This window comes from Chanodichthys erythropterus, chromosome 9 (genome assembly GCF_024489055.1).
Source record: "Chanodichthys erythropterus isolate Z2021 chromosome 9, ASM2448905v1, whole genome shotgun sequence".
Taxonomy (NCBI): Eukaryota; Metazoa; Chordata; class Actinopteri; order Cypriniformes; family Xenocyprididae; genus Chanodichthys; species Chanodichthys erythropterus.
Window position 1 is genome coordinate 9,966,061 of NC_090229.1, and position 27,086 is coordinate 9,993,146.

Below are 27,086 nucleotides of genomic sequence, written 5' to 3' on the forward strand. Positions count from 1 at the left end.
AATGGCTTTGGATGGCTTTATAATCAAGCAGTCAATAAAGAATATGTTTTTTGGTTTTACTGAATTTGACTGTTTGAAATTGGTTATTTAAAGCTACAGAATTGCAAAAATTTTGACTTTTCAAACAGGTTTTCTAGACTCTCTCCCCGTCTGTCATTGGTCAGCCAAACAGACAGTCTCGTCCTAACTCGCACTGTTGGTGAGCCACTGTTGCTATGTTGGGATGCTCGAACAAACAATGCAATGTTGAAAACATCAATGTTGAGTCAGTGTTTACACTCTGAGGAATTCAACATATGAATGGCTTACCTAAAGCAAATTAAGCTGGGAAAAAATGAAAGCATTTTAAAATGTTAAATATTACTAGGATATAGGAATGCATTGGGGGGGTCATAGCACGGGGAGGGAAGGGGGGTGTAGGGGTATCGATATCCTAGGGGCACTATATTATAGCTAAACCCCCATTGTGAGTGTTTTTTAAGGCGAACGTTATTTTAGAACATTATTTTAGAATGGTTTTTAATTCCTTGTTTTCCTTTTTTATTCAAAATCATGAATTCTATGATATGAATTCTATCATGAATTATATGATATTTTCCAATTGTCAAATATGTGGAAGTGAATGTGTTTTGTCATTTAAACACCTTTATAATGATCATGACCCAAATATCATTTACAATAGAAAACTGCTTTTCATTTTAAAATGGGTACAACTGCAAAACTCATTTACAAAAAAAAAAGAAAATCTAAAAATCTAACAGGCTCAAGTAAACAATGTATTTGTTTAAAAATACATAGGTCTAGTCAAAATTATACGGGATTATAATTTGGCTATAATTTACCGGCTTAAATATATCGGCCTGTTTTACTATCAGACTGGTTCCGGTAACATTACACAACCTATAACAATGTGGCCGCTAATATGCTGTATGCGTCACTGCTAAACTTCATTATAAGTGCGCAACTGTAAATCTGTTGCTTTTTACTAACTGAGAGATTAGTAAACATTCACTATAGTAATTTGGATGCCAGGCATATTGTCCATAGACTCCATACACATTGTAATTTGTAAAAAAAACTGGAATGTGGAATTAATGTTTGGAATACTAAGCCATGAATCCAAAGAAAAATGCAAACCAAGCACCCAACATAGTGTTTGCTGATGGCATGAAAAATGCCGGCTCTGGTGACATCTGTTTCAAATGACGAGTTAAAAAGAGAAACAAGTAAACACATCAACCCAGAAAGGGGGATGGGTAAAACAATGTTTCCACGGTGATAAAAGCTCTGGCCACCGGACATCCTAGCAACAGTTACAACGGTTCAGCAATCTGTGGTTCAGTGGAGATAAAAAGCTCAGCTCACAATGTGCATTTGCTTTACTTCATGCCACCTAAAACCCGCTCTCAAGGGTTCGTATTGCACTACAGCAATAAAGGACATCAAATTAGCAGTGTCTGAAAGCTGTCTGGACACCCAGAGATATAATGTTCATAGGAGACACAGGTCCGGACATATACAATATACAGCACATTTACTGTACAAAGAAGTCACGCTACTAACTTAAAGTCAACAAGAAGCAACATCCCCAACCCATTTTGTCATTGTCACTAGTAGGGCCAGTTGTATAAACATAGCTGCTAAGTTAAAGGTGCAATAGGTGAGTCTCCACAGAAACATTTTTTGTTATACTGGTTGAAAGTCTCCTCATCTTGATAGCAATCACTATGTAAAACAGTCTAAATGTATTTTTATAAATGTATATCATCTGTGGAAGGCACAGGACCATAAAATGTTCATCCAATTATTATGTTTTGGTCTGAATGAAATAATACGGTGTCCTACCTGCCTGTCAACTTATGTTTTTACATTCCCTGATCGCACATACATCATACGTCATCAGCACGTTTCATGCTATGCAGAGTTTATGTAGACAGATGTCAGTCACGGAGCACCGCAAACAAACAGCAGCCATCTTTTACACTTCCTACCAAATCAAAACAACGAGCTTATGCTGCGTTCACGCCATAACAACCATAATTAAGAGATGGCAACCCATGACGTTCTAACCGGAGCTGTTCATGTCCTCAGATTTGTAATTATGTCAACAGTATCAACACTGAAATGAATCTGCGCAGTCAGGTCCAAGCTCTCTAAGATGTTTACTTTAATTATTACTGTAATGTTATGTGCTTTGCTACATGAGGTAGTTTAAATGTCTCTTGTGATGTTTTGCAGAGAGCAGCTGTGTGTGCCTTCATGTGTTTTGGAGGAGGTGTGGCTTTGGACCGTGATTTGCAGGGAGGGTGATGGTATGCTTTCAATGCTAGCAGACTAACGTTAGCATTTCCCAGATCACTAACTGCACTTTTTTTTTGAGACTGTGTTATTGCAGTTATTTAGGTCTAATCAGTCTTACTTTTCAAATTCAAATTAGACCAATCTGTGTTTATTTGATGACTAACTTGTAAGACTAGTCTAAGCGGTTTATGCAAACGGCCACATTGCATGAGGGCTGGTTTCATAAACTGCTAGACTAGTCTTACAAGTTAGCCTTTAAAACGTCATTAAAACAGTCCATCTGATTACAGTGGTTCTACTAACCCTTTAAGACACATTCTTAACATAATGGCTGTTTATGGAGCTGGTTTTTGCTGCATATCTAGCTAAATTTAGCCACCTAGTCTGAAAATAAGCAATTTGCTAAATAAAAATATACAGTAAAAACCTAACACTCCTAAATAATCAATTATGGAAATAAGGCCAACTGTACATATTTTTTGTACAACTTTGTGAAACCTTGTGGGTGTTACATATCGCTTTGAAACAATGCTGGGATCAATTAGTTACAATTGAGTTACAACTCTGTTTTGTCACATTGACAACAAAAGCTACTTTTTCAAAAGGCTAGCTTGACTGTAGTGCAGTTACTTGAACATGAGTAGCTTGCAGCTTCACAAGTTTTACAGTTTCAAAGTAGCTTCCCCAACAATGGTTGTGATCATAAAATGAGTTCAACAAAGAGACAAGTGACTTGACGTACAGTTCTAGTCTAAACATCCTACTAACATGATAGAGAGCTGGGATCTGGACAGCTGCTGTTAGCAACACAAAGGCACTTCTGTGAAGCATGTGAGGTCAGAAAATTCGGTCAGATATATGACAACCAGCTGGGCCAAGTTCATATTCAAAGGAATTCTGACTTCAAATGAAATATGCCCACATGGATTTATGATGTCTCACATGTCAAAGATCCTTCACATCTGTAATAAACAAAGAAAACACTTATTATTGATTATGAAATGGATAGCGGAAGAGCTGTATTCAGTACATCTCTGAATCAATTAAAAATGAAAAGACAAAAAAAGCCACATAAAGTATCTCTGAAAAACTCTAACAATGACCTTTATTATCTAGGTCCAGGATTTAGAGCCTGTTTCGCCCACCTTCTCCTCATTCTGACGCATTTGTACAGCTGCCCTTTTCCAAAATGTCTTTTGCTTTAATGGCAGCCATTCAGGATTTGGTAAAGGTCAACTGTGTGTCACTTAAAGTTTCATTGGGGCCGAGATGTAAACCACAGCTGTAACTGCCATAGACATAGAGGGACACATGGCTTAGTATAAAAACACTGAGAAACAATCATTAAAGTAATGAGGGACCTGCAGTAAAGGGCATTCAATTTTAACAGTTTGTCCTATTGAGTTGAAATCATGAATGAAAAATTAGATATAAGTTCTGAAAAACACTTTTTGATGGCATAAGATATTTACAGAACCACAAAACATCTCTGTTAAGTTCCTATCTGAATGTCTAATCTCCTTTCAAAAGCAGATATTAAGCAATTACAGTGTATCTTGAAGTGATCGGCCCTACTATAAAACAGGCATCCACTGTACTCCTAAAATATAGCCTCAATGCTATGAGAGCTCTTTTGTTTAATCTTCTCTCCTGATAAAACTCAATAATAATTAATTATTTTAATACTATGCAATTAGAGGAGTGTCGTTCCCTAGTCTATGGGCTGAATAAAGACTACGCTTGACTACCCTCAATTACCAATTATGACTAAACTGGGATTTCCCACTACTGATAAAAAGCCTGAACATCCAGCTTACTCGAGGCACAACAAGCTAGCATGAAGTAATGCTTCCGATTTATATTCAATAAAAACAGATTCAGCCTTCCATAGTATTTTATTTCCTACTATGGAAGTCAATGGGTACCATCAACTGTCTGGCTACCCAAATTCTTTAAAACATCTTCTTTTGTGTTCAACAGAAGAAAGAAACTCATACAGATTTGGAACCACTTGACATTTTGATTTTTGGATGAACTATCCCTTTAAGAACAATGTTTTAGTAGTGACAGAGAGACAGAGTTTACACTTTTTAAGGGAATCAACCTTCAAGTAGTTTACTTATAATTTCTGCAAATTAAGCTGAGAAAGGAGGAAAAATGCATGCTTTAGCTTTAACCAAGGGATAACAGGAGGTTACCATAAGATAAGCTGTCAGGCTTATGCCATAAATAATACAGGCCTGAATTGAAAGAGCTTGTTTGTTACAGCAGAAATGTATCACTCACATTGTGTGCTTGGAACACAGCCAGTCCTCATGCCAACAAATGAAATGAATAAAAGTCCAAAACAGAATGTTGCCAAATGTATTTCACGAACAAAAGCAGCAGGACAATATGATGCTTCGCTATAACAATGGCCTGACAGTCATAAGCGACACCGACCAAATTAAACAGCAACAGGCCTAAATGCTGCATAAAACACAGGATAGGCCATCAGGAACAAGATGGAGGAAATTATGAATGTTTGTCGTAATATCTGACTAAAGGAGATTATGTCCATCTTGATATGTCACAAGGATTATGTTCTTCACAAAGATTGTCACTATTCAGAGCCATGTTTGGGATGTTTAATCCTCAGCAGAGTTACAAGAAGGATTGCTTTGAGCCCAACAGATATTTGCTGGAATTTTTTTTTTTTTTTTTACTAAATATTCCTAACCAAAGTGAGGCAGCGAACAAAAACATACATCTCACCAAATGTTTGAGATGTTTTCTTTGCTTTTCTTTGTACTGGAGGTTTTTCCAAAGCTTTTCTGAAAAAAGCTAAAAGGAAGTCAATCATAGTTCTGATGCTAGTTGTTTTATCTATATGATCTCAGTGCAAAAGAGCTCATTTAATTAATTATTCATTGACTCAAAACATTTTAAACTTTTGCTGAAATGCAGCTCACATGGGTTATGCTGATGAATATCTGAACAATTCTGTTTGATTCCAGATTCCTGGTAAAAAATTAAAAAAGCAATGAGCACGGAAGAGCATTTCTATTGAAGCTTGTTTCCACCACTGAATAAAAAATAAAAAAGGTAGTTGCGACTTTTTATCTCACATTTCTGACTTCTTGCAGTTCTCACTTTTTTCCTCAGAATTGCATGATATAAACTTGCAATGCTGACTTTTTTCTCAGAATTGAAAGTTTATATCTTGCATAAATCTTTATAACATGCAATTGCGAGTTATGAAGTCAGAATTGTGAGACATAAACTCGCAGTTCTGAAAAAAAGTCAAAATTTTTAGAGAAAAATTCTTTTTTTATCTTTTAAAACTGTTTTATTCCATGGTGGAAACAAGCTTTTATACTCTTCCATGTCATTACCAACAAAATAGATTTTTTTCCCTCAAAACTGGACTATACAACACGCAATTGCGAGTTAATATATCACACATCTGAGAAAATAAGTCAGAGTCACAAGATTGGGAGAAAAAAGTCAGAATTGTGAGATATAAATTCACGATTGTGAGAAAGTCAGAATTGTGAGATATAAACTCACTTTTCTTGCAAGCGTGAATTTATATTCTTTATTTCTTGCAATTGTGAGTTTATATCTCCCAAATCTGAGAAAAAGTCAGAATTGCAAGCTTCCATACATTTCCATGTCATTCATAACACAACAAAATAAATTAAAAATAGCCTATATGAACCATAAATGAAACTAAAAAAGATGCTGTACAGTAAGCTCAAAAGTAAAAGTAGATTTTTTCTTTACCCACATGGACTGCATGTATTCATCTGGTGGGATAGCTAATAATTTTACTCCCTTACCCTTTTGTATGCCTTATAAAAGCCTCAAACAATAATGAAAAATTGTGGTGTGACAAGCTCTGAAAGTTTTATGACAGTTTGCTTAAGGGTGCATGAAACAGATCCCTCTAAAGTTCATCTCAGACCACATGACTGTCGCATCAGCATGAACACAGACAGCAATACAGTCCTGAGGGTTTATTCAGCCTCATTAGAAAGACATTAATCAAAGAAACTACAACCAGAACTCTGAGTTCATTCCTGAATACAATGACGTAAATGTTTTCGAACATACCAGAGTGGCACAGGTTCCATGGCAACATTTACTACAACTAATTCAACTCTTTTTTTATATCAATTAAACATAAAGTAATGTAAAAATAATAGGAGTATTCTTGTGCACACAGAGAGTTGAAGCAAATTTATAGGGTGTAATTGGTTTTCAGTGCTGTTGGACAGAAAAGTGAACCCTTGGCCTATTGCAGATCAAATTTCAGGTAAGGTTTAACGCATGTCAAGGGTTCAGACTGCCTTGAGGTATAACAGTAGCAACCTGAGCGAACACATCTGTTGATGTTACAGTGTTTTCATCTGTTCAATCAGCGCGCACATTCTAAACCCTTCCCTAACTAAAAAAAGACACATTTTAGGATGTAACTACACAAATTATGTATACAGATCACAATTGTTCTTTGATTGCAACAAAAAACAAAAACTGCAAAAAGCAGACAAGCCCTGGCAACCTGCTCTAATCTGTTTCACAGCCCCACATACACAAGTTCACATCTCTGGCTCTCAACACTTCATGTGCTTTGTAAAAAGTGTATCCAAGTTCTCCTCTTACCATGGTGGCCGTCCAGCTCAAGTTTGTTGTCCAACTCCATAACTTCAAAGACAGGCAAAATCAGACATGCTCTCAGTGCCAGGGGAGGGGAAGACAGCAACGGTTCACGGGGAGGGTATTCTCTTTGCCTCGTCACCCGTTTGCCAGAAGAGCGCTGCCTCCCGTGCAGCTTGCCTGCGCTCCGTTCTGGCTGGAGCGTTGCATCTGGCAGTCGGAGCAGATCTGAGCTGGGCTGAGCCACTTCTCTGGGCCCCACTCACTCCCACATGAGCGCCACAGCTCTTAAAGACACAGCAGGGATTTTTTTCTCAATCACTTGCTTTTCCTCTCACTCTTTATGAGAGCATGCCTTTCTACCATCCTCTATCTTACAACTCATTCCTGTATTGCAGTCATTTTATAATTTTTAAAGATGGAAATGGCATTAGTTTCACAATAAAACAATGAAGTGAACATAGGGGAGTTAAAATATTTCCATTACTTTGGTTAGAGCTGTTGTTCTCATTTTTGTCATGTCTGCAGATGTTATTAGTAACTAAATTAACAGACTAAAACCATAAATATAATTACTTTGATAAAATTAACATTAACTATAATATTTTAGTTCAGCTACTTCTCATTTCCATTTAGTTTAAGTTGAAGAAAAAATAAACTAAAACTAAAATATAAAACTTAATAAAAGCTATACAGGCATATTATAGACATATTACGAATATTACTAAAACTTTAAAATTTAAGTGAAAACTGAAAATATAAAAACAAAATCGAATTCAAAATATTATCAAAAACTCTAACAGTATATCAATGATAGTAAAATTCCCCTCTTGTGGATGTTATACCCACTTTCTAAAATGAAAAACTGACCATTTAAATAGAAATATTCCAGGTGTTTCTTCATTCTTGCCTTTCTATAATCCAAAAATCAAACAAAACATGTTTTCTTAGGAATAATGTTTTAACTGCTAATCAATTTATAGGTTTTTCTTTATTTTATAGATCCTCAGTTTCACTTTACATCCTATTAGTCTTTTGTAAAATCCCCAAATTCATTTTGGGATTTTTAAATTTTTGTGGGAAATGAGTAAATATTAGCAATCATTTGTATGGATTAGCTGATGTCTTGTTCATTTTCTTGTAATTGTGTAAAATAATCAAGTTATAATTAATAAAAATAATAATAATATGAAATAATTAAAGTTTAAGTCGCTGTGCTTGACTGGAACTTTAGATCTGGTAAATCTTTTAATAGAAATACTTCACAAAAAATAATAATAAACTAATTGCAGAGTTTGAAAATTACTGCAGAATGGGAATGACATATAGAGAGAATCCACATTTTGCAAGTAATGAGACAAATTTGGATTTTTATCTGGTTTCTGTATCTATGTCTATTTCATAAGAGAGCGGTTACTTTGTAAAGAGGGGACAGAAAACAGGAAATATTGTTTATGCTCATGTCCATCATATGACGTAATCTCAACCCATGTGCTCACAACTCATGAGATGCATCAGAGGAATTATTACTTTATACCATTTACAAATTGATATATATATACTGTATCCAAAACTGCTCACTCATTCGCTCAATCATGATTTAAAACAGTTAATGACACTACAGCACTTTAAGACTTCACAGACTTCACATCCTGAATGAAGACAGACGCTGAAACTTAAAATCCGATCAGACTGCAACACATTTCCAAAAATCCAATTTTAATCGGATTTCAAACCACATATGGATATCAAGTGCCTTTCTCTTAAGAGCTATGACACAGATTAGGATGCTGCTGATGCACAGGAGTATGTGTATGGGGTGTTGAACATGTGTGTCTCTGCAGGGGGTGTGCAGAGACATTTGCTGAGTCAGCAACAAGCTGCCAGTGTCTGACACAAGCATTAGCACAGCACTGAGTAGCGATGACACTACGGCTCACACAACTGAGAAGAATCTCACTGAGATCTGAAGAACAGTCTGGAATGTATGTGATCATTTGCCAAGTCAGTGGTTTAGGATCTACCCATGAACACATTTTTGAATCAACACTATTCAAAAGTTTGGGGTCAGTAAGATTTTTTTAAAAGAAATTAATATTTTTATTCAGCAACGATAAATTTATTTGACCAAAAGTGACAGTGAAGATTTTTACATTGTTTGAACTTTAAATTCATCAAAGAATCCTGAAAAAAAAGCAGCACAGTTTCCACAAAATATTAACTAGCACTACTGTTTTCAAATGTTTTTTGATTATAATTCTTGAGCAGCAAATAGGCATATTAGAATAATTTCTGAAGGATCATGTGACACTGAAGACTGGATAAATATTTAAAGCATTAAAATAGAAAACAGTTTTTTAATGTAATAACATTTCACAATATTACTGTTAATATATTGTATATTATGCTGTATTTTTATTCAAATAAATCCAGCCTTGGTGAGCATAAGAGACTTCTTTCAAAAACAAAAAAGTCTTATGATCCCCAAATTTTGAACAATAGTGTGCAAAACATTTAAGTTTGATGCTTTTGTCTTAATGATAGACAGACAGACAGACAAGACAGACATAAGGATGGATAGACAGACAGACATAACAATAGACAGACAGACAAAATGATAGACAGACAGACAGACATAATGATAAACAGACAGACATAAGGATGGATAGACAGACATAATGATAGACAGACAGACATAAGTATAGACAGACAGACATAAGGATGGATAAACAGACATAACGATAGACATAACAATAGACAGACAGACATAACGATAGACATAACAATAGACAGACAGACATAACGATACAGACATCACGATAGACAGACAGACAGACATCACGATAGACAGACATAACAATAGACAGACATAACGATAGACAGACAGACAGACATCACGATAGACAGACATAACGATAGACAGACAGACAGACAGACAGACATAATGATAGACAGACAGACAGACAGACATCACAATAGTCAGACATAACGATAGACAGACAGACATCACGATAGACAGACATAGCGATAGACAGACAGACAGACAGACATTACGATAGACAGACAGACAGACATAACGACAGACAGACATAACAATAGACAGACAGACCGACATCACGATAGACAGTCATAACGATAGACAGACAGACAGACATAACGATAGACAGACATAACAATAGACAGACATAAACAGACATAACAATAGACAGACATAACAATAGACAGACAGACAGACAGACAGACATCACGGTAGACAGACATAACGATAGACAGACAGACAGACATTACGATAGACAGACAGACCGACATCACGGTAGACAGTCATAACGATAGACAGACAGACAGACAGACATAACAACAGACAGACATAATGATAGACAAACAGACATCACAATAGTCAGACATAACGATAGACAGACAGACATCACGATAGACAGACAGACAGACATAACAATAGACAGACATAAACAGACATAACGATACACAGACATAACAATAGACAGACAGACATAACGATAGACAGACAGACAGACAGACAGACATCACGATAGACAGACAGACAACAGACAGACATAACGACAGACAGACATAATGATAGACAGACATAACAATAGACAGACATAACAATAGACAGACAGACAGACATAACGATAGACAGACATAACAATAGACAGACATAACAATAGACAGACAGACAGACATAATGATAGACAGACAGACAGACATCACGATAGACAGACAGACAACAGACAGACATAACGACAGACAGACATAATGATAGACAGACATAACAATAGACAGACATAACAATAGACAGACAGACAGACATCACGATAGACAGACATAACGATAGACAGACAGACAGACATAACGATAGACAGACATAACAATAGACAGACAGACAGACATCACGATAGACAGACATAACAATAGACAGACAGACAGACAGACATAACGACAGACAGACATGATAGACAGACATAACGATAGACAGACAGACATTAGGACAGACAGACAGACATAATGATAAACAGACATAACGATAGACAGACAGACATAAAGATAGACAGACAGACAGACAGACAGACATAAGGATCGATATACAGACATAACAATAGACAGACAGACATAGATAGATAGATTAAACTTTCTCTAGCTATTATATAAACGCAATAGTTCTCTTTAACCTTTTCACAAAGCAAGCGTTGGCATAATGAGTCTCGTCCCTAAATTCAATGGCATTGTGAACCAGAGCCCCTATTAGGCAATTCTAAACAATAGCTGTCCTGTAACACCATCATAATTATGCCTCCCACTGCAAATTACTGGTTTGCAGCCTGTCTGAGACAGATCTGGACAAACGGAAAACAGTGCGTTCCGTCATGCTCCATTTCACGGGACTGTCAATTGGCGTCACATCTGAACTTTAACACAATGAAGGCGAGGGTAATTTTAAAGTTCATATCACTTTATATCTGCCAGTATAAGTAAAAGAAATGTTCTGATACATTACATTAAGAGTGGCTAAATCTAATTAACTTGCACAAGGTATCCCTGCCTTTAGCACAGCCATGACCAGGTCATTTGTCAATATCACTCATTTAGAGCAGCGCACTAGACTCAGGATAAAGATTCTATGGTAGAGCAGCGCAGATAGGCAGCAGCAATCGAGCAATCACATGTTCACTTTTTGCCACTGTATTACCTTTAAAGACTATTACAAGAGTTTATTTGTCATGAAACTGAAAATGAACTGCAACAGGTGTGCAAGCAGATCCTACTCACTGCTGTTTCTGGTTTGGGTGCTTTGGTCCTTACGGAGCTGAACTCCCTCAGGAATGCTGGTGCTACGTCGCAGAAGCCATACAGTGCACGATTCAGCGCGGCGCTCTCGGAACAGCAATGGACTGATCTAAGGACAGGTCACAGAAGCAGTTCATAGAGTTATAGTGTTGGTAAGCAAAGGCCTACAATATAGACTCAGTATGCTGAAGAAAGCTCATCCCCACTGCTCTGACTTGTTACTTTGAACCTGTTGACATGTGCTGCCCCCTTGAGTTTAAAGGGTGCCATTAAATGTGGGGTCATCAAAAGGATTCAAAACGCATTCATTTTAAGTCTTGATAATTAAGATTAAGTATGTCTTTATTATATAATTGCTGTTTATATATATATATATATATATATATATATATATATATATATATATATATATATATATATATAACAGCAATTATATAATAAAGACATACTTAATACACACACACAAAATTTCATTTTAAAATAATATATATTTTTAATAATATATATATATATATATATATATATATATATATATATATATATATATATATATATATATATATATATATATATATTTATATTTATATACTATATATATACCTCTCTCTTGTCCAGAAGAACTAGTTGACATTCTGCAACCAAGCAAAACTTGACCTGCCATCCGATTGGTTCTGATAGTGGCTGTCCACAAGATATCCAGTGTATTGATGAACGTTTCATGTCTGTAAACAGAAACAATTTTTGTATCTAATTACAATCGCAACAGAGTGAGAAGACTAAAACAGAAAGCCAACTGGCATACAGCTCTATGAATGGACAATCCTTCCTGCTTGGCCTAGATTCAGTTGCATATTGTTTTGTATAAAAGCACAATGCTAGGTTAACTGAATTAGATAGCCTTCAATTTCTTTAAGTTAATTTACCAAGTTTAAAAAGAAAATTTAAGAGACTGTAGGCAGTTGTAGTGCACCTCTGGGACTGTGCCATGATCCTGTGACATTCAGAGCTGCTTTTGTATAATTAGGAAAATTATTCAATTTTGCTTGCTAAAGGGCAAGACTCAGTGGGTACGGAAAGTATTCAGACCCCCTTAAATTTTTCACTCTTTGTTATATTGCAGCCATTTGCTAAAATCATTTAAGTTCAGTTTTTTTTTTCCCTCATTAATGTACACACAGCACCCCATATTGACAGAAAAACACAGAATTGTTGACATTTTTGCAGATTTATTAAAAAAGAAAAACTGAAATATCACATGGTCCTAAGTATTCAGACCATTTGCTCAGTATTTAGTAGAAGCACCCTTTTGATCTAATACAGCCATGAGTCTTTTTGGGAAAGATGCAACAAGTTTTTCACACCTGGATTTGGGGATCCTCTGCCAATCCTCCTTGCAGATCCTCTCCAGTTCTGTCAGGTTGGATGGTAAATGTTGGTGGACAATCATTTTTAGGTCTCTCCAGAGATGCTCAATTGGGTTTAAGTCAGGGCTCTGGCTGGGCCATTCAAGAACAGTCACAGAGTTGTTGTGAAGCCACTCCTTCATTATTTTAGCTGTGTGCTTAGGGTCATTGTCTTGTTGGAAGGTAAACCTTTGGCCCAGTCTGAGGTCCTGAGCACTCTGGAGAAGGTTTTCGTCCAGGATATCCCTGTACTTGGCCACATTCATTTTTCCCTCAAATGCAACCAGTCGTCCTGTCCCAGCAGCTGAAAAACACCCCCACAGCATGATGCTGCCACCACCATGCTTCACTGTTGGGACTGTATTGGACAGGTGACGAGCAGTGCCTGGTTTTCTCCACACACACTGCTTAGAATTAAGGCCAAAAAATTCTATCTTGGTCTCATCAGACCAGAGAATCTTATTTCTCACCATCTTGGAGTCCTTCAGGTGTTTTTTAGCAAACTCCATGCGGGCTTTCATGTGTCTTGCACTGAGGAGAGGCTTCCGTTGGGCCACTCTGCCATAAAGCCCCGACTGGTGGAGGGCTGCAGTGATGGTTGACTTTCTACAACTTTCTCCCATCTCCCGACTGCATCTCTGGAGCTCAGCCACAGTGATCTTTGGGTTCTTCTTTACCTCTCTCACCAAGGCTCTTCTCTCCCAATAGCTCAGTTTGGCCAGACGGCCAGCTCTAGGAAGGGTTCTGGTCATCCCAAACGTCTTCCATTTAAGGATTATGGAGGCCACTGTGCTCTTAGGAACCTTAAGTGCAGCAGAATTTTTTTTGTAACCTTGGCCAGATCTGTGCCTTGCCACAATTCTGTCTCTGAGCTCTTCAGGCAGTTCCTTTGTCCTCATGATTCTCATTTGCTCTGACATGCACTGTGAGCTGTAAGGTCTTATATAGACAGGTGTGTGGCTTTCCTAATCAAGTCCAATCAGTATAATCAAACACAGCTGGACTCAAATGAAGGTGTAGAACCATCTCAAGGATGATCAGAAGAAATGGACAGCACCTGAGTTAAATATATGAGTGTCACAGCAAAGGGTCTGAATACTTAGGACCATGTGATATTTCAGTTTTTCTTTTTTAATAAATCTGCAAAAATGTCAACAATTCTGTGTTTTTCTGTCAATATGGGGTGCTGTGTATACATTAATGAGGAAAAAAATTAACTTAAATGATTTTAGCAAATGGCTGCGATATAACAAAGAGTGAAAAATTTAAGGGGGTCTGAATACTTTCCGTACCCACTGTATATATTCTATTGCTGAGACACAGGAAAAATATGAAATACTCTATAAGACATCTGTTTGCACTCATACCTTTTTTTCTTTTCTATCAGGTATTTCTATTCTATAATTTTGGTAGATTTTAGCCAAAAACTATTTATCATAAATGTCAGGCTGGGGCAAGTTGTCATTAAATCAGTTGTCATTAATGTGATTAAAAGATGTAATGCATATGTAATTAAAAACTGCAGAAATTTATACCACTATTTTTCCACAAATCAAAAGTTTAATATTTGTTCATTGCATACTTTTTCATTTTTTTGCTGTTTAATGTTTTTTATCATACTTTTTTTTGAAAAGCTGTTTAATGAACAGAGTGTGACAATGTGCTTAAACATAAAAACTCAGTTTACCTGTATCTTTAATGTAATAATCTTTAATAGCTTTTGTTGTAGAGACTGTAAGATACTGTATATGTACATACAGGAATTGAAAAAAAAAAAAAAAAGAAAAAAAAAAAAATCAGTGTAGGCTACCCTTTAAAATATACTGATAAAGCCTCAGTGGACCTAATATGCTCACTGTCCTCAAACAAAACAACCACAGTAAACATATGGCAGACAAACTTCTTCATACAAGCAAACAAATTGATCATATATAAAAGATTACTTGACTAAGCACGTTTCAGCCCGAAACAAATGATGTACTCACCGGTGACCCTCATCCAGCCCTGGTGCTGACAGCGGGTGATGTGTGGTGACATAGTAATAGGGCCACTAAACATGTTGTCAGCTTGCACTTCACAACATGAAACGTTCCTGGACATTTGCACACCTGATGGACGCCTCATAATGACAAAATGCGACATCAAAATTAACTTTTGGATAATGTAAAACGAATGCCGCTGGTCTGCGCGTGCAGATTGTTGACCCGATTGAGACGCGCGTGAGAGTGAAGGGGACATGACACGTCATGTAATACCTTAATTAAATTAATGGATTAAACTCTCTGGCGAAGAAAGTAAGTAATCTGTCCACAAAAACAAATCTCTCTTTAAAAAAGGAACCTAGCTTTTTTTTTTTTCTTTACAAAAGACCGACGCTTTCAATTTGGACAGTTGTTTTGTATTTTCAGGTACTGAATTCTGGAGAGCAGTTACACAATGATTATATTAAATCAAATTTCACAGAAAATAGTAATTAAGAAATGTTGCCTTTCTCTTATCCCCTTGTTTCCTCTCAAGTAAACACAACTTCGTGAAAGCCTGGCTCATGAATATTAATTGCGTAATGTTACGTTCGCCCGGTAGACGTACCTGATTGGGTGGTTAGCAGACGTTGAAAGTTTGCGCTAATCAGGTGCTCATGAATATTAATTGAGCTACTTTGCCTTCTCGTGCTCTCGGTAAATATGAGTTTCCTAGGTAAAAATTGCACATGAACGCCCTTTCATGTAGAAACTTGAATGTGATAAGCTCGTAATCACAACTTCAGAAATGGAAATTATCAAATTTCCTATAGCACGTGAAGGCAGCATTTTGTTGTTGTTGTGAAGGCAATGTAAGGTTACCAAGAAATGTCAGCATCACGTAATTAATATTCATGAATTAACCTTTTGCCACAGAATGTGTAAATTATAACCCCTTGACTGTGTCAGTGATATACAGGGGTTTATGCATATATTAATTTTTTTTTTTTTTTTTTTAAGAAATTAAAGTATTTGTTCTTGGCAAGGAAAAAAAATTCCTCAAAAAGTTCTACACTAGCATGAGATGAAAAATCTAATCCATCATGGCTACTGTACTTCTGTTTTCATTTACAGTTATATTTGTGTAATAATTATGCAGAATAAAGAATATCACACCTGTGAAAATGATAGTACAAAATACAGAAGACCACACCTTTAAAATTATTGCTGACAAACTGTTTTAATAGTCTGAAACAGGAATGAATGAATAATGACACATGCAAGTTTGCACACTGAACATGTTTGAACACTGTTCCAAAAAAAATACATGTTTTCCATGTACAGCTTTGAGTTTGACGTATAGAAATAGTCATAAAAGTATTCAAAACTAATTACTTTTAATCTTATACAAATACAACATGTCTCTCTTCTCAATCTTGTTAAACTCGTAACCAAAATATAAAACTCCTCTTTAAATGTGATCAAATTGGTGTACAAAAACTTGTGAACATAATCAATAAAACAAACATTGTTTTGTTGACAAAACTCTTGTAATCTGCAATCAATTTCACAAATGCTTTTCCATTGGGGTAATATTAAAAAAGTAAAAAGTAAATACTTGAAATATATTTTTATACATTTTTTTCCTTTAAAATCAATTAGAAAATATAGGTAAATTTATCCAATAATAGCTTGCATAGCTGATAAAACATGTTAATAGTGCAATAATAAAATGGGGCTAATCTTATATCCAATTATATACATGTAAATAATAAAGTATTTTTATAATGTTGTGTACTATAAAACTAATGAAGTCAAATTATAGAACAAAACTGACAAAACTTTCAATTTTCCAGTCAATCCAATCATCTGACAAGTGGACGTATCCGCTTACAGATCCACCTCAAATATAACAACAATCTTTGGAGAGCGTGTAAAAACATTGATTTTACAGTCACCTGTGGGCAAATGTCAAAAAGAACCTAAATCCTATTGAAATGAAATGCAGATGATCACTTTCCACTTTCAGCTTCCTTCTACTTTCTCGAAGCAGGTCTTGTATATCCAATCTGACAAGCCAGAGCATACAAAAGCATATAAAATAGAAAAATACTTCTCAAAGCAGTATTTGCTTCACTTTGGTTATATAATCATCGAAAACAAATTCAAATATTATGGTTGAACAGGAAAGAATGAAAGTGCTGACTAATATTTAAACGGCTAAAAAGTACCACTGTACTGTTTATCTTAGGTGAACAAATGTTTCGCTATATATTCCTTCTGCAGAAATACTGAGATATGAATGAAACAATGAATTACTTAAAGTAAACTACTCGTGGAGATGAGCGCTCCATGTTTTATTAAACTCAAAACTTAACTGAAACTCTCGGGGTGAATGCTCTTGAACAGTTTAAATCTGAAAACTAAACTGAAATGACTTTGTTGCATAATACTGTCCTTTATCTGCTACCTAATACCATACTTTGTAAGGTTACTATGTGTTACTAAAATGAATCACGTTTGTGATGTTTAAAGTGCCGTAAAAGGACACTGTAAATGACTTCAAGAAAAACAAAGACTTGAGACAAGACCAGGATATTAGAAAAAACACTATATGTGGTTTGTGGGAAACAACAAAAACAAAACTAGAACTGTGAAACTATGACTTTCCGAAAAGCGACAGGGAATATCTATGGGGAGTCGAAGGTGGCCCATCTGCTCCACTTCTCTGATCTGTGATGTTCAGTAAGGTGTAGTTCCTTCCCACTCCACTAAATACTGCACCTTGCCTTCAGGTGTGATCCTACGAGCCAGAACCTGATACTTCTCACCGCAGGTGAGCCTACCGGCCGCCCCGAAATAGCTGGTGATGGAAGACTTGAGGTGAGACAGCGAGGAATCGTCCTCGCTGATGCTCTCGAAGGTGTGGCTGTCGATGCTGTTCTCCATCATGACGTTACTCTCTTCTCCAGGCATGCTGATGGGGCTCAGCTCACGCTCCACCATCTCTCTTTTTGTGGCCAGCACAGTGTAATTAGAGGAGGGCAACTTCCTCTTCCGACTGCCCACATTTTTCCTGTAAAGAACGTAAGAAGCGTAAAGGCCCGTTCACACCAAGAACGATAACTATAAAGATAATGATATACAGTCAAACCAAGAATTAAGACATTTTTGATATATTTTTACTAGTGGGTGCAGGACACTATAGTTCATTTATGTAAGTAAGGATAGCAAAATAAATTATACTGTAAACTGTGACATATTATAATAAAGTAAACTGTGACATATTATACCCAAAAATTCTTCATACAGTGGACTACCAGTAAAACTGATAATTGGCATTTGGAACCAAAAATTATTCAGACACTTGGACCTGACCATGTTTTGCTTAAGTGTTATCTGATATAATTAAGATTGTTTTCTGACACAGTTTAACTCTGAGATCTTGTCATATTTTATTAACATTTTTTTTTTTTAACTATAGTAAATAAACTGTATTAATAAATGAAATGTTTAAGGTGTCTGAATAAAATTTGGCTTGACTGTAGTTCTGAAAAACTATAAAAGGATAGCAGAGTCCATGCCACAACTATACTGATAATGATATAGGGAAATTATATCATTAGGATCACGTTCAGAACTACTTTTTTCCCAGCTGATGAATGATAAAACACTGACAGCCAATCAGAATCCATTCAAATTTAAGGGCTTGCGCATTCAAAATGGCAGACGACATTGTGGAGAAGTTAATAAAAAAAAAGGCACCACTGTTTGACAAGTCAATAGCGTTCTTCAAGGATATTCAGCGCTAGTTTCGACAACATTGTCTTACTCCTTTTGAAGTTGCGGTGGAAAAGACTAGGTGTTGTTTTTATTCCACTATATTGACTTCAGCTAAATTTGCTGTTAGATTAGATCGATTACACTAGCTATTCACTCGAAACATAGCGTGCTGAGGACATCTGCTGCTTAAAGCTGTGTAAATGCAACAAGAACATGTTGTACACACTTTGAAACCACAGCATTTGAACTTAGAATAAATAGACCATTATCGTTCGTTGGTGTGGACGCAAATATAGTTATAATTATAGTTTTCTCTATAGTTATCGCTCTTGGTGTGAACGGGACTTAAGAACCTAAGAAAAAAATGTTTGTTCATAATATTTCAAATCTTTTCTGCTCATTTAAGCAGAGCAAAGCGATATCTTCACAATCCAATCAAATCCTGAGAGTGAGGAAAAATAAATACATTCCTGTTCAAAAGTTTGGGGTGAGTAAATATTTTCTCTTTTTTTAAAGAAATTAATACTTTTATTAATTGAGCTACTTTTATTCAGCGAGGACACATGAAATTGATAACTTTCTATTCATCAAAATATAGTGAATAAAATTCATCACTGTCTCCACAAAAACAGTCAAACCCAAATTTATTCAGACACCTTGAACAATTCGTTCCTTAATACTGTTTATTCAGTACAGTTAAAAAATGGTAATAAAATATGACAAGATCTCAGAGTTAAACTGTGTCAGAAAAAAATTATCTTAATTATGTCAGATAACACTTGAGCAAAACATGGTCAGGTCAAAGCGTCTTTTCTGCTCATGTAAGCAGAGCAAAGCGATATCTTCACAATCCAATCAAATCCTGAGAGTGAGGAAAAATAAATAAATACATTCCTGTTCAAAAGTTTGAGGTGAGTAAATATTTTCTCTTTTTTTAAAGAAATTAATACTTTTATTAATTGAGCTACTTTTTGGATGTTCTAAGGTTACCGAGGAACATCAGCATCACGTAATTAATATTCATGAATCAACATTTTGCCACAGAATGTGTAAATTATAACCCCATGACCATGTCATTGACATACATGGGTTTATGCTTTTATTAATACATCATTTAAGATAATCAAAGTAGATTTTCTTGGCAAGAAAAATACATTTTCCTCACATGAGATGAAAAATCAGATTCATCATGGCTACTGTACTTCCCTGTTTTCATTTACAGTTATATCTGTGTACTTTTATTCAGCGAGGACACATGAAATTGATAACTTTCTATTCATTAAAATATAGTGAATAAAATTCATCACTGTCTCCACAAAAACAGTCAAACCCAAATTTATTCAGACACCTTGAACAATTCGTTCCTTAATACTGTTTATTCAGTATAGTTAAAAAATGGTAATAAAATATGACAAGATCTCAGAGTTAAACTTTGTCAGAAAATATATATCTTAATTATGTCAGATAACACTTAAGCAAAACATGGTCAGGTCAAAGTGTCTGAATCATTTTTGGTCCCAAATTTTTATCAGTTTTACTGGTAGTCCACTGTATGAAGAATTGTTGGGTATAATAGGTCACAGTTTACTTTATTTTGCAATCCTCATTTACATAAATGAACTATAGTGTCCTGCACCCACTAGTAAAAATATAAAAAAATTATATGTAGCGTCTGAATATTTTTTGGTTTGACTGTGTTCTGTTTTCAACATTGACAATAACAAGAAATGTTTCTTAAAGATCTTGTGACACTGAAGACTGGAGTAATAATGCTGAAAATTCTGCTTTACATCACAGGAATAAATAATATTTTAAAAAATATTAAAATAGACAGTATTATCTAAACTGTAATAATATTTCACAATATTATTTATTATTAAATAAATAATAATAAAAAAAAATCTTACTAAAAAAAAAATCTTACTAACCCCAAACTTTTGAATGGCATTGTAAATAAATAAATAAAACCACTGCTATAAATACTTCTGGATAATTTATGACATTAGAAATGGAAGGTAAATATAACAGAGCATTGCATTGTGGGATAGAGTATTGCATACATCACATATTGGCAAATGTCCGGATATTCTAAGCACACAAACAAATTAGCAAACTCTCTTAGTATACATTCTATAAACTGCAAAAATAAAAAATATTAGTGTTTTATGCTATTTTATTTTTTATTTCAGGTAAACCATGCACTATTCCATGTTCTGTTGGAATAAAATATGTTTTAAAAATATATTTTTCTACATATTATCCAGCAAAAAAAATATTAAAGAAACTTTGCATAGATGCCCTAAAATTGTCCACCACAAGATGTCCCTGTTTAACACTGAATGTTATTTTCTTAGCCATTCACTTGCCTCTGTGGGCGTTATAGCATTTTAAAGGTCATACAGAAGATCTGGACTTTTAGGTTTTTTTTTTTTTTCATACTGCAAATCTTCTGGGGAGTTTCCAATCTGCATAAGCTCTGTAATGACCACACATTTCTGCCCAAGGGCATGTGTAACATGGGAAATCACAGCGAGATATCAAAATCCAATGCTGAGAACCTCCATTTCAAAATCATTACAGCTGCTAAACTGGGATGTAGAGTCAAACAGTATTAGTACATGAAAGCCAAGCACGGAAAGCAGATACGTGTTTGTGAAGTGTTTGATCTAGCCCACAACGAGAATACACAGTAGGGGACAGGGATCTGTCGACCCTCACAACTTTTCCAGTTGAGAAAATCCAAGTCGTGTTTATTTTCCTCCACCCTCTCTCTCCGCCTCTTTCCAAACACCCCAAGGACCACTGCAAGAATACTAATGAGCATTCATATCCTAAAATAAATAAGACAAACTATGGGAAAGATATCAAAGAGTGAGTGGGGCCGTTTGGCAGTCCCCAAACCAGCCATCCATCCAAACTCATGTTCTGCGCACAGGCCTTTGCTTTCTTTGGTTGTGATTTCTCCAGGCCTTGCGCAGCTGGTGACAAAAAAAAAACAAAAAAAAATGCAGGACAAGTATAAGGGATTACTAACTGTACAAATATCTGGCCTGCGGGACATGAGGCATCTCTACCAGGAACTTGAAGAGCTTCAGGAGAAGTGGTGAATTATAGCGGTGACTCAACGAAGAGAAGTTCTGCTCGACAGTGTTAATAACGCTCCACAATGAAAACAAAGCTTTGTGAGTAAGACAAAAAGGAAAGGGCAAGAGGAAAAAATTCTAGAGAAGCAACCGAAGATTTCATAAGGAATGATTCATCCATATATAAAAATTCTGTCATAGTTTTCTAATAATTATTTTGAATCTTAAAGGTGCAATAGGTGATTCTCTACAGAAACATTTTTTGTTATGCTGATTGAAAGTCTTATATCCTGATAGCAATCACTATGTTAAATGGTCTAAATGTATTTTTTTAAATATATACCGTCAATGAAAGGCGTAGGACCATAATATGTTCATCCAATCTTTATAACCGGCCCGAATGAAATAATACAATGTCCTACCTGCCTGTCATGCTTTGAGACATGAGGTAGTTTAACGCCGTCTCTTGTGATGCTTTGCTGAAAGCAAATGTGTGCGTTCATGTGTTTTGGAGGGGGCGTGGCTTTGGAGAGCACTCTTCTACTGCCTTCTCGTGCTATAGGAAATTTGATAATTCCTACTTCTGATTATGAGCTTTTTGCATTCTAGTTTCAACATGACAGGGCGTTCATGTGCATTTTTTTTTACATAGGAAACTCACATGAAGCACATGAAGGCAGCATTAAGGGAGGGTCGGATATTATGATTTGAAAGCTAGCTTGCTATTGCTAGCCTCTCCGAAAATGTCCGATTGCACCTTTAAGTAAATGCAAATTTCAGGGCTATGGTGATGAAATGAGAGGGGAAAATTAATGACAGAATTTTAATTCTTAGGTGAACTATTAATTTAAAGGAACATGTCATGTTGTCAATCACCACACAATAAACAAATATACAGTAAAAACTTTTAGGTCACACTTTAGTTTAGGGTAGACGTGCCGATATTCAGTAATACTATATATCACGATAATGAATATGCACAATATTGTTATCGCGGGCACTTCAAAATACCGTGAAGAATTATTCAAATTTTTATAATGCATTTTAAAAATATTTTCCTTATCAATCATAGCGCTGTATGCTGTGTCAAAGGGATGCGCACCCAGATGTAAACAAGCCCAACGTGCATGAGAAGCACATGGCAGAAGGAGACGCGCTGAATGAAAGTGCACATTCACTCTCTGATGGAACAGCAGAAATGCAGCGGTTACCCCTGAAACCCTGTAAACAAAGCAGCTGAGCTACTGAACAGTAATTAAAATGCTTCAAACAGCCATTCAGTTTTTTTGTTTTCGCAATGTTGTTCATCACAGTACCTAATACTTACAGACTTAATAGGCTATTTATTTTCAAACTTAAACATTTTTATATTTTAATCTGGACTACAACATGTCCTATAATGATTGAAAATGTTCTGCTTACTTGATATTGTAACAATTGTTCAGTAACACTTAGTGACATAAGGCTTCATTAGTTAACATGTTAAATCATTATTACCAAACTGATAATGAAATATACTTATAAAGCATTTATTAATCTTAATGTTAATTTCTTAAAGTTTGATAACATTACTAAAATCAAAAGTTGTAACAATTATTCAATGGACCTGAGCTAAAACTAACAATGATCAGTTGTATTTCTTAACTAACAATAACAAAAAAAAAAAAAAAAAAACTTTTGTAACAAATGTAGCTATTTCTCATTCTTAATCTTAGTTAATGCATGAACTAATATTAAATAATGAGACCTTATGGTAAAGTCTTACCTGTTGTTCTTTATAATTCTTTTGCACTTTAATTTGTTTGAAAATTTGTACTTTATTTTTTTTTGTGTGTGTATTGTTATTGTATTTAATAACATTCAGAGTTACTTTTGTTATAAGAAAAATAGTTCTTAAACCTGTTATACTATGACAAATTTTTTGCAACTTATTTCAATACTGTGATAATACAATATACCGTGATAAAAGCTTTAGCAATTATCACAACATCAAAAAATTTGATACCATCACATGCCTAGTTTAGGGTCCAATTCTCACCATGAACTAACTATTAACTATGACTTTTGCCTCAATAAACTCCCAATCACTGCTATTAATAGTTATTAATTGCTTTTTTACTTTTTTAGCTTCCATTTATAAAAGTGGGTAACATTTTAGTTTAGGGTCCAATTCTCACTAACTAGATGCTTATTAGCATGATTATTACTAGGATATTGACTGTTTATTAGCACATATTAATGCCTTATTCTCCATGACCATATTCTACATTCCTTAATATTACCCAATACCTAACAACTACTTTGTAATCTGTTACATCTGGTTTTTAAACTCAGTTAATTCTGGTTACTTTTTTATGATTCTTTCTTGCACTGATAACACAGAATCTGTTTAACCCATTTTACCATATAAATAGCAAAAATCATAATTTGACCCAAAATCAGAAATACTTTGGTGAAAAATATTTATAGATTACATCTGTGTATGCTACAAATTTTCTTCTTAAAACAACAAATCAGACATATTTGCAGATCATATTCATGTTGAATTCACGTAATTGTAAAAAAGAAACTATATTAAAAAGTCTGCACTCACAAGCATGAGCATAAATAAAAAAATTCATATTCACTATTGATATAATACAATACAAATATATAATACATTTTTTTTAAGATATTATATTTAAATCCTAAATATTAAGATTTGTTAAAATAATATATTTATTATTATATAAAATATTACATATTACATAACTAATTTTAAAATTATAAAAAATGTATGTTAATTTTCACAACTTTTCCATTTTAAAATTCCCTGCTATCTCCAGGTTTTTCATGATCAAGTGAAACCAACTCGCTTACCTGCTAGACATAACACTTTACAATAAGGTTTCATTAGACGAAACTTCAGTTTTAGCTACTTTCGTTAACATTAACGAAGATTAATAAATGCTGTCGAAGTGTTGTTCATTGAACTTGTGTTTGTTTACATTAGTTAATACACTGTGAACTAACATGAACAAACAATGAATGACTGTATTTTTATTAACATTAACAAATTAATATATTTAGTTCATATATTACATAGTTCACATAGTTCATATATTAACTAATATTAACAAATGAGACCTTATTGTAAAGCGTTGCCGACGTTCATTTTAAGTGCATTAACAGTAGACATATTTTCAATTAATACACACTGAAAGACGGGAAATGAAGAACACAAATGAATCTGTGGTAATCGCTAACATGCCATGGGAGAGGTTGAAAATCCCTGAAAAATATCTCTGACCTTCAGCGCTAAAGGAAACCCAGATACACGAGCACAAAAGCTGACAGGCCGACATCAAAATTCCTAACTGACTGATGGCATCCTCAGTTCAGACATGGTTTCACTCCCACTTTCAGCCTCCACTGACTCCATCTTTAAAATAAACAGGAGCAAACAAGTGGCCATAACCATAAATAATCCATAATCTGACAGCATATTTCTCAGCGAGCTGTCAGAGGCCGTTTACACACAACATCAGGTGTTGATGGACGCCTGTTATTCCTCTTTAACTTGTGGGCAACAGAGTGCAGCCCCAGCAGGGGAGGTGAGAATCTACAGTGACAGCCACGCTGCCAAATTGTCCCACTACAGCAATATTGATTATGCTGCAGTGTAGCCGTGAAGAGGACACTTTTGAAAGAGCAAGATGAAAGGCGTAGAGGATACAGGCCTGGAATCCCAGCAAACCCACCACGGTCATTCCAGCGGCAGAGTCAAATTGACAAATGCTCGAGCTCATGTATATTAAAAAGCAAAGCGGTAAGAGGCACCCTGCAGGCCCAGTGGTTTAGCTGTTATCATTGATGTCACCACTTCAAATGTCATGACAAATTAGCTCCCAGAAGCTCGCATCGAATGGAACCGCAATACCACTTAAGTTGTAGTACAGGGTTAGCATCCATGGATTTCGTGGCAACAGGGTACCAGCAGGTTTGGGAAATGGTCCAGGACTGAAAAGACCTCATATGTCACATGCATGGCTTTAACTTCACTTATTTGAATCGCGCTGTTTCAAGGATGTATGAGAGTACGGGTGATTCGCAACAGCCTGTGAAAGATTACATCACACCAGTTGATAAATCTACAGCCCCATGGCTAAACAAGTTCATATTTTAACTGCGATGTGAGCAAGGATTTCAAATATTCTTTTTAGCTAATATGTTAATGCATTCAGTTCCTTTTTGAAGAGATCCTATTATCCTATTTTACATTTTAAACTTTCTCTAGTATGTAATGTTGCTGTTTGGGCAACATTACAAGTTATTCTCTATATCAGTAAGCACTGTTTCTGAACTCCCTGAAATGCCTCCATTGTAGTTTTGAGTTTTCTTTCAGGAACGAAAATGTCACTCACAATACTCCTCATTTAAATTATTCCGAACCAAGGCATACGCAAAATTAAAAGGTGTGGCCTGAATAGTAGTGTGTTGAAACTCACGATTAAGGTAAGGGGCGTGACATTTCAGAAACACGCTTGAAGCGGTTGACCAATCACAACACACTAGTCCAGCTGACCAATCAGAGCACAATGTGCTTTTCGAAATGAGGGGTTTCATAGAAACAGGAACTAAACAGAGCGTTACTGACAGACTGGGAAAAGAGGTGCTGCAACAATGTAAAATATATGAAAAATAATGCTTTCAAACGTTCATTCAAACAAAATAACGACTTTTAAACAATATCTAATGATTGCTGATTTCAAAACACTGCTTCATGAAGCTTCGAAACTTTACAAATCTTTTGTTTCGAATCAGTGGTTTGGAGCACGTATCAAACTACCAAAGTCACATGAACTATTAAAAATTTCAAAACACTTATGATGTAACGAAGCCTTGTTTATTGAAATCACATGATTTTGGTTTAGATCAGTGGTCTCAAACTGCTGGCTCCCGTGGAGTGTGTCGTTGCTATGCAACCATGAGCTGCGCTCACCACGAAGACTAGGAAGTTTCAGCAAAAGAAAAATTGATTTCTAGTCCTTGCATTAGCTCTGCTACTAGATATATTTATATGGAGATGAGAAATAAAAACCCGCCCTGTACAGCTATGATCAGCTGTTTGGCTG

The 27,086-nt window shown here is 35.4% G+C and overlaps 2 protein-coding genes across 10 annotated transcripts in view; both read right to left on the minus strand.

The window, feature by feature from the left end:
• dab2ipa (DAB2 interacting protein a) overlaps positions 1-15,158 on the minus strand; it is a 131,937-nt gene extending 116,779 nt beyond the window's left edge. For 2 of the 5 annotated variants that reach the window (XM_067394514.1, XM_067394511.1), the window contains exons 1-3: positions 15,131-15,157; positions 12,343-12,464; positions 11,725-11,851 (exon numbers count right to left, since the gene is read on the minus strand). In XM_067394514.1, coding sequence (XP_067250615.1) covers positions 11,725-11,851; positions 12,343-12,464; positions 15,131-15,143 — 262 coding nt within the window. In that variant the 5' untranslated portion in view covers positions 15,144-15,157. Of the gene's footprint in view, positions 1-6,945; positions 7,149-11,724; positions 11,852-12,342; positions 12,465-15,130 lie in introns of those variants that run through there. The other 3 variants (XM_067394515.1, XM_067394516.1, XM_067394512.1) reach the window with 2 other exon arrangements.
• A 1,183-nt stretch (positions 15,159-16,341) lies between these two features.
• phf19 (PHD finger protein 19) overlaps positions 16,342-27,086 on the minus strand; it is a 39,474-nt gene continuing 28,729 nt past the window's right edge. For all 5 annotated transcript variants that reach the window (XM_067393534.1, XM_067393533.1, XM_067393535.1 and 2 more), the window contains one exon: positions 16,342-18,182. In XM_067393534.1, the coding sequence (XP_067249635.1) occupies positions 17,849-18,182 (334 nt within the window). In that variant the 3' untranslated portion in view covers positions 16,342-17,848. The remainder of the gene's footprint in view (positions 18,183-27,086) is intronic.